Source organism: Benincasa hispida, chromosome 1 (assembly GCF_027475165.1).
Source record: "Benincasa hispida cultivar pf3 chromosome 1, pf3_genome.v1.1, whole genome shotgun sequence".
In the NCBI taxonomy this organism is placed as follows: domain Eukaryota; kingdom Viridiplantae; phylum Streptophyta; class Magnoliopsida; order Cucurbitales; family Cucurbitaceae; genus Benincasa; species Benincasa hispida.
The window spans coordinates 22,932,991-22,942,582 of record NC_143478.1 but is presented as its reverse complement, the minus strand read 5'-3'; the positions used below and the strand labels follow the sequence as shown (position 1 = coordinate 22,942,582).

At 30.5% G+C, this 9,592-nt stretch overlaps 1 protein-coding gene and 1 non-coding gene across 2 annotated transcripts; both read left to right on the top strand.

The window, feature by feature from the left end:
• Positions 1-1,258: 1,258 nt before the first annotated feature.
• LOC120071847 (uncharacterized) lies at positions 1,259-2,470 on the top strand. The gene is made up of 4 exons (XR_016528829.1): positions 1,259-1,385; positions 1,475-1,540; positions 1,748-1,811; positions 1,898-2,470. It is a non-coding gene; the product is annotated as an uncharacterized LOC120071847 (transcript).
• A 1,818-nt stretch (positions 2,471-4,288) lies between these two features.
• MYB111 (myb domain protein 111) lies at positions 4,289-8,892 on the top strand. The gene is made up of 3 exons (XM_090305854.1): positions 4,289-4,568; positions 5,085-5,214; positions 8,182-8,892. Exons 1-3 carry the CDS (start codon positions 4,436-4,438, stop codon positions 8,840-8,842), a joined length of 924 nt encoding a protein of 307 aa, XP_090161980.1. The 5' UTR covers positions 4,289-4,435; the 3' UTR covers positions 8,843-8,892.
• Positions 8,893-9,592: the final 700 nt, after the last annotated feature.

Here is a 9,592-nt window from a genome sequence, read left to right as displayed (position 1 = left end):
CACCCTTCCAACACATCCATCGCATCCAACGCATCCATCATCCAACACATCCAACGCATCCATCATATAAGTTTATACTTAGCCAATTTTTCAAGTTTTTCCCCAAAAGTCAAGCTTCCAAATTCACACTTTTTCTTCTCCCTTTGCCCAAGTAATCTCTCCAAGATCTTATGGCCAATGCATAGCAATGCTTAGTCCAACACTTAGCCAAACTTTCATCAAGTAAAGCTTAACTCAAAACTACTCAAGGAAAATCTATTCAACACTTAGAAATTTCCTTCACTTTAATATAGGATTTAACTTTCACTTAGTTAATTTCCTTAGCCACCTGCTTAAGTAGGAAAATTGGAAATTCAGGTTTCACATTTACCCTATCTCTCGATTGCTCCTCAAGCTAATGAGACACTTTTCTCCCTGCTAATGAATTGAAGGGATCAAATTTCGTGTGGAAGCGTATGATCGTTTTGCTTCAATTTATTTCAATAATTAAAACACAAAAACCCAATTAAACAGTAGATTAAGCATGTATAATTTACAACACAAGGAGAAGAATGATTACCTTTGAAAACCTTTCTTTAAACTTCTCCAAATCTTGATTGATTTCGCAAACTCTTCACTCACAAGCAAGACACCATCAAAAGGGCTTCCCCGTTATTCTTTTGGCAAGGAAAAGTTTGTGGAAACCTTTTGAAAGTAGTAATATATTTTTGATAGAGAACTCTTGTCTATTCTTTTCTTTTTGGCTTGAGAGAGAAATTTGAGTGGGTATTTTCCTTTTTTAGCTTTCACGTAAAAATAGAGAGAGAGCTATAATTGCAAAGATTTTAATAAGTTAAGTGAGGAGAGTTAATCCACTCATCACTCCCTTGCAACTGCAGGGAGTTACTCTTATTTGATTTAATTTTAAACTGAATCAAATTAATTAAATTAAATTAAATTAAATTATTTATTTATTTTAATTAAATATATATTTAAATTATATTCTAATATACCTCTCTATCATAACTTATAGTTTAAAACTATAAGAAAATTCCTTTTCAACAATAATTTTTTTTAGTGACATAGCAATTTTCGTTGGTAAAATTTTATTTATAGCAATATATTAAAAAATGTCACAAAACATTATTATCAGCGACGTGACTTAAAATTGTGTCATTAAAAGATTCTACAATGTGTCAATTCATGTCATTAAATATTTATAACTTTAGCAACATAGTATAATGTTACTAAGAATGCATAAAATTTTATGAACTAGGGTAGATTTTCAGCCTTTTTATTTTTCCTCCACCATGCACCCCTAATTTTTAGCTCCATCCCTTTCCCATTTCGTTTTCCCTTTCTCCCTTTTCGTTTTCCCCTTCCTTGAAAGTAATAAGATGTTTTAGGTGAGTTTTAAGGATTTCTTTGGAAGATATTAGATACTCATGAAATTTCGACACTAATTGGTTATTACCCATTGAATTTCAATTTGTAGAATGGGGTTTTGAGGGTGTTTAAGGTCACTGTCCAGTAATATTCGAAGCGTTTTGGCACATTCTTGGTAAGTATTTAATGTTTTGAAACCCTTTAGATTCAATTTGGTTGTTAGAAATTAGTTTTGGAACCTTTAATTATGGTTATGTTTAGGTTTGAAGCTTATTTTAAGTTTGGAGTTGAATTTGGATCCACCACTAATTTTTATAATTGTTTAGGGTGTTTAATGTATGTTTTTATAATTGTTTGCTGAAATTCCTTTAATGCCTTCAAGTTTGTAGGAGTAAGCTTATTCTCACAACTACGAGAATGGTATCAGTGCTATTTGGTTATGTTTAGTAAGTATCAACTCACTTGAAACCCATTCCAACTTGTTTAAAGTATTTTAAAATTGTCCTAAACATTTGGAAATTTTTGTTGGCAGGTGCGGTGTAGTTCCAAACTCTGGATACGTTTCAGACTTATTCAGATACATTCAGCTAGGTCCCAAATCATTTTTTATAAGTTTTCCAGGTGAATTTGTTGTTAAGTTTATTTATGGTTTCCATTGAGTTGTATGTGTTTATAAGTCTTTTTTGTTTATGTTTATATATTTTGCCAAATTCTAGTTTGTTGTTTTTTCTATTAAGTTCATGAGTATCATTAACTTGAGTTTATGTTGAATTGTTTATGTGTGCTTTTGTATTTATGTTTATGCATTTTGTCAAATGAATTTCGGATTTATTAGTCTTTCCTCTTAGTTTGGAAACATTCAAGACAGAAGTAAGAAGACACTTGAGTTCAAGTTGGGTGTAGTGATACTAACGACTTCATTGGAAAAGAGCTAGCTGTAGTGAAACTGACAATGAGACTTCATGAAGTATTTAAGCTCAAAAAGATAATCATTTAGGGTTAATTTTAAGGTTTTAGAGTCTTGTACTTATTATAGTTACCAATTTTGTTTATCTTTGTAAGTTGAATATAGCTTGTGGAGGGACGAATAATTATATTATTTTTGTTGAAGTGAATTAGTTAATTGTTATATTTGTTGAAAGTTTAGTATGCAAATATCTTATTACTTTATTATATCCATATAAATATTTGTTAGTCAACATTCTTCGATGTCGGTCAGTATCCCCTATAATGTCGGTTTTTGGCTGACATTATAGCCTAGTTTTGTTCTAGTGATAACAACTTTATATATTAAATTAAATATTATTTTTTAAATTAATGAAATACCTTTAATGACGTTTATATATGTTGCAAAAGATACTTGCAATGACCATTGATTCACATTTAGTAACAATCTTATAACTTAACTTTTAGAGATGAGTTTTCAATATCACTGTATAACAAAAATAGCGACAAAACATATGTTGCTAAAAGTACGCTTTTAGTAATGTTATAGCAAGTTTTAGCGGCACGTAGTAAGTATGTCACTAAAACTTTCAATTACATGGCTACCGCGACATTCACAGCGGCACGCCTCTACGTGTTGCTAATACTTTTAGCGGCATTTTGCTTTAACAACGCATTTTACTCGCCACTGAAAGTTATTTTTCTTGTAGTATCAAGATAAATCTCATTTATATTAATTTTATTTTATAGTTTTAATATGAATTCAATTCATATTCATTTAATATTGAAACCTCGTTCAAATATTAATACTCTCATATTTTAAAGTTTAAACTTGAATCTCATTCAAAATTAACTTTATATTATAATGTATCTGTATGCATTATATTAGTTGTATCATATACAATAAACATAAATTTCCTTATTTAATATGAACATTTCAATTTTTTTAAAACTAATTATTCTTATTTTACCCTATGTGAGCTAGTAGAGACCTAATGGACCTACAATTATAAGCTCTAATGATCAGAGATTAATGAATTGAACTCTTTAATTAAATTAGTTAACATTCATTAACTATGAGACACTCCACTAAAGACCTATAGTTGCACTCTTATGAACTGTAGAATATTTTGTGTCAATTGATATAACCATTACATATAATTCGATCATTCACAAGTTGTTCGTAATTATAACTAGGTCAAATTATCGTTTTACCCCTGTAATTACCTCTTGTTCCTTAAGTACTACTGATCCTCTAATGAACAATCTATTTATGGTACAACCATAAACTAAGCTCCTTAGCCCAGTGAGAGGGTAGGACCCATTATTCAAGTCCTAGAGTCAGTACTTAAGGGAATAACTTATCTACTTACCCTAAAGGCGGGAAGAAGTGAATTCCATCTTTTGTAGCTTTGTTTTCAACTTCCTACTCGGTCTATTCCCAAAATGGTAGACATATTGAGTTGGTGACTTGGGTCACTCTCACCCATACAAATCATGGACGATCCCTCATATCTAAGAGTCTATAACTCACTCAGGATTGAGATTGAATTACATAGGTCGTCGTTTGAAATATGAATCTCTTCCGTCAACAATGTTACAAAGAGAGATTATATATTTCATGGTCCAATCTTATTTAAAGTCATTGTATAGGATACACCAACTCGCATATCTCTATATGAATGATGAGATCAAATGTCAATTACTTTTTTATTTGATTCTTTGCTTGTTGATTGTTTATGTCATAACACACATAATTATTTTTCATCCACGATGGATGAATGACGTGGTCTACAAATTTACCTTTAAACAGAATGGTAATAACTCCCATCTCACAGTTGTAGCATTAAATATGGCCATCACAATATAGAGAAACGGTAGCAATATAATTAATGAAGTGGGAAAGGGAAAAAGGGTGCAATATTTTAAGTTTATCGCTTTTCCCTTCAATTAGCCCAAACCCTATAAACTTAGGGAAGAACCTCCCCAAATGCAATATTGCAACTCCTCTTTCTTTCTCTAGAGTTATTGAGAATATAACACTATCTTCGTTAGCCAAAGAATTGTTATTGTGTGTCATTTATATTGCCATTGTTGCTTTGATCTTTCTTTTCTCTTGAGAGCTATGGTGAGAGCTCCTTGTTGTGAAAAAGTGGGGCTGAAAAGGGGAAGATGGACAGCTGAAGAAGATGAGATTTTGATCAATTATATTCAAGCCAATGGTGAAGGCTCATGGAGATCCTTGCCCAAGAATGCAGGTTCAATTCAATTCAAATACATTTTCACTTTCTTCTCCTCTTCTTGTAGATTGATTACAATGACTAGTTGTTTGTGTTTTTTTGTTTGTTGTTCTTGTTTTGGTGTTAAGAAGATCAATTTACAAAGAAAAGCAAAAGAAAAAGTCGTTGTTTGATGATGGTTTTGATTTTCATTGACTTATTATTATTATTATTTTAAAAAAGAAATAATGTCGTTATCAAACTTATATAGTATCCAAAAATGAAGAAAATTCAGAAAAAGCAATTAAGAATTAATATTAATTCTTAAATTAAGTTTATAAACTTTACTTTCTCCTTCATTTCTTATCAATATTTTCAAAATCCATGCAAGTTTTAGTTTTTAGAACTAAAAAAAATTGTTTTTATTTTTAGATTTTGACCTAAGAATTAATTCAAATGTCTGTTTAATAAAAATACTAAAAGTCACAGTAAGAAAACAAGCAAAAATTTTATTGGACATGTTTTTTGAGACATATTTATGGTTTTATGGTAAAGGATTGTTAAGGTGTGGAAAGAGTTGTAGACTGAGATGGATTAACTATCTAAGGACAAACGTGAAGAGAGGGAACATCACAGCTGAGGAAGAACAACTGATTGTAAAGCTACATAATGTTTTTGGCAACAGGTACTTATTTTCAATTCAACTATAATCTTCATGTTACTGGCAAGAAATTAAAGAAAATGCCAAATAAAAAGTTACTTTAAGTTTTTCAGACCTTATAATTACTGGCTTAATTTGCTATGATAATCAACTTTTTCTTATATTTCTGATCATTTATTTTTTACAGTTAAATAAGATTATCGATTCCGAAGTCAATAATAAAAATAAAAATTCTATGTGTACTTTTTTTCTTCCTATTTCGGTCTTTAAAATTTTTAACTCTCTCTCTCTTAAAAGAATATATACAAATTCTTTTGAAGTCAAATATACATATATTTGTAAGGTTTTTAACAAATTAAATCCTCTCATAAAAACATGTTGTAACACTGATTTTGTCTCTTTTTACTTATAAACTAAACACATGTATATAAACACATATATTTGACCTGAACATGTAGTGAGTCTCACCTACATCAAATTTTTCGAAGTTAAAAATTCGATCTCTCTCTTTGACATTGTAAAAAAATGTGCATATACCTAAGAAAAATAATGTAACTTGATCTTTTTAATTTAAAAATTTCCATCTAATTAACTTCATTACTAATAAAAATCATATCAATCATAGCGAATATAACTCCATTGACAACTAATATATGTGATAGTGATCAAGAAGTTTGTGTTTTGAATCCCTCTATTCCCTATTTTATTAAAAAAATAAAAAGTTCATATTTTTGCAGTTATTTTCTATTTAAAGTTTAGAAAATTAAACTCTTATGAAAGTGTTTATAATTAAAATAAAATTGGATAAAATACACTTTTGGTTTATAAGATTTGAGGTTAGTGTTTATATAGTCTGTGGATTCAAGAAAAACTTTAACTTTCAAGATTTGAAAAATACTACTAAATGGTCCCTAAATTAACTCGACATTTTTTACTAACCCAAAAGTGACCAAATATATTGAGTTGGCACATTTTTTAACGAGGTGACAAATTTTTAATTAATTTTATATTAATTTGTTTAACATAGGTGGATTTTACTCTTTAGATTTATTCTTATTTGTTTTCTTTCTTTTTCCCTTTTCTCTCCTCCCTCCTCTCTCTCCCGCCTCCATTCCTTTGAAGCCTAGCTCTTCCTCCATGGCTGCCCGACCAAGCTTTCAAAGGTAGGGCTAAATTTTACCACATAGCTTTCATCTTCTTCCATTTTCCCCAACCTCCAAGCTCGAACCTTTATACTCTTCTGTGAAAACAAATCCCAAATCCATCAATTTGGTTCTTCAAATTCCAACTCCAAAACGCTATACTTTCCAGCCTCTTCGTTCTTCTCCCTTTAATTCTCCTTCTTTGACTCTATTTGGAACTTAATTATTCACTTATGGATCTCGTGCGAATTCGTGGGTTGTAATCTTGATCATTTTTAGGTTGTGGGTTTTGGGAGTTTGAGGGAAATGGGGGTTCAGTGAACTTTTTAGACTTGAACAAAAATGAAACGAAGAGGGTTTTGAGAACTGATTATCAATGGCGGCAGAAATAAGATATTTATGTTATGTTTGTGTTTTTTTAGTTATGGTTAATTTGTTTTGCCATAAAATTGCCCTTGAATGCGTTGGTTTGCCACGAAATTACCCTTGAAAATGTACATTTTTACTAATAAAAAGAATGAGCTTTGCTCCCTTGAAATTTTCGGAGGTCCCTGCGATGAATATCCTATTTTTAGAGAGATGCAGGGGAGGGAGAAAGAAGGGAGGAGGAAGAGGAAAGAGAGAAGGAAAAAAGAAAAAATAAAATAAAATAATCAAAATAACCTTACAAAGATATAAAATTAATAAAAAAATTTACCTTGTTTAGAATATGTAACTTAATATGTCACATCACTTTTTTTTTTAAAGTTAATTATTAGTCAAAATAAATCGAGAAACCATTAACCTTTAAGGATTGAAGTATCTTTTCTAAAACTTCTTGACCAAATAGACGCTAACCTCAAATGTTATTTTATCTATATATATATATATATATATTTAAGATACTTATTTTACAAGCACATTATAAAGCCTAAAGTCACTCAAGGCAATTTGAAAAACAATATTTACATTTTGAGATTGTAATTTACTTCTTTTATCACTGGGATTAGTGACCCTCCATATATTTCTATAATGATATTATTTTATCTAATTTTGCACATTAATTTCTAATGACTTTACTTTTAGTTTCACGTGACACTCCTCCTGATATCTTAAAAAAACCCATTTTTAATATATATTTTGATCTAACTTATCAACATGAATCTAATTTAACTAATATAAGCTTATACTATACCAAAATGAGCGTAGCTCAACTGACATTAAGTATGCACAATAATCTCGAGATTAAAGATTCAAACTCCAACCCACATTTATCAAAAGGAAAAAAAAAAACATAAGCTTATTCTATTAATTCAAAGTTGATATGAGGCTTGATTTTCGCACCTCATATATGATAAAAAAAAATTATATTTGATCCAATCTTTGTTCTAAAATGGAACTATTTGATCCAAACAACTAAATCCATGTCATAAAAATCTTGTGTATTGTGTAGAAGGATGCAGTCCCCATTCCTCTTTAAAGCTAATTAACATTCAGGCTGTAGCATTTGTTCTTCCCGGACCACACTTTATTGACGTACAATATTGAAAACCCTAAAAACAAAGAGCAAACGACAAACGCCATTATACTCTCAAGAGTTTCGTTTCCCCATTTCACTCAATCTTGTCTGTCCCAATACAAATAATTAAATATGCCCAACTAAAACTAAAGTTTGGTGGACCCTTAGATTATCTATTATGTCCAATTACTTCTATTCCCATGCATTTTGCTTGATTTCCTTCCATGTATAATAATATTAAAGATATATAACAATATTAAAGATGTTATTGGTGAACACAAGATGATGATGTATGGTTCTTGGGTTAATTAGGATTCTAAATGATTCTTGTTGGATTTGATTGCTATTTAGGTGGTCTTTAATTGCGGGACATTTACCTGGCCGAACAGACAACGAAATAAAAAACTATTGGAACTCTCATCTAAGTCGAAGAATCTATACCCTAACACGACCTTCTGCCAAGTCTTCTTCACTCATCACTGGCATCCTCGATATTTCTCCTGCATCGAAGCGAAAGCGAAACATCAGGAAAAACCAACAATTACAAGCTGCTACAATCAAAGGGAAAGCAATAGAAGAAGGGTTGAACCCAAAAGACGATCATAAAGGAGATCAAAATAGATTGAAAAATGTAGTATTGAGCCCCGTAATGGATGATGGAAGTGGAGAAGATTTGGGACCATATGATTGGCTAGATGGTGAAATAAAGAGACTGAATAATGAAATTAATGAATGCGGAATGGTGGAATCAAGAGGAAATAATGGATGCAATGAGAAAGTGACATGTACTACTGAAGATCATCAAAATGGGTCATGTTCTTCTTCTGTGAATTCAGCTTTGGAAAATGATCAATGGATGAATTGGGATTGGGAAGATAATGGATCAGTTGAAGGATGTAATTTGGACCAATGGGAGCTTGAGAAAATTTCTTCTTGGTTATGGGAAACGGATCAAATTGATCAATGTATTATCGAGAGTCAGGCTTGCTACGAAATAGACAGGCAAAGCTAATGTTTGATTATATATATTTAACTTATAAAATCATATTTGTTTAATGGTAACCTTTTTTCTCTCTGTTTCTAGAAGTCTCTAATTTCAAACTTTGTTTTTGAAAACTCAAAATAAAGTAAAATTTAATAAGAATATTGTGTTCATTTTTTGAAAAATGTTTAAAATTTTACTACATGTAAAAAGGTAAAGGTTATATTACAAGTTTTGTTACTGAAATAGCAAAATATCATAGTTGAGTAGAAGAGATAAAAGGAAGTGGAAATTGATTTGAACTTTTATTCAGCAAATAAATATATTTAAATCATTAGATATAATGGACGAAAGCTAAAAACTAGCTAAAATCTAGAACTGATGCCAAACAACTAGTAAAGTGATTACATGAATAACAAACTCCAAAAGGTTAGGACATTAGCTACAGATTAGGACAACTAAAAAGTTCACTTAGGTTGAGGTTTGAAATAAATCAGAGAATAAAAGATAGAAAGAGAATGATAGGATACTTAGGTTAAGATCTTTTGTGTATTGTATTTCCCTATATCGTATTGCCCATAGAAGGGGGATTTATATACACTTGAAAGGAATCAATATTGTTACAAAAGCTACATGTGTAGAGTGATAAGAGGCTGGATAAAAACATCATAGAGAGATGGGAAAGGATAGATAAGAAATGCCACATCATGAGCTACACCAAGGTCAACCATTGCTGATTCATTGATTGACCGCCTTGTTATCTATCTTGACATCTCTCCT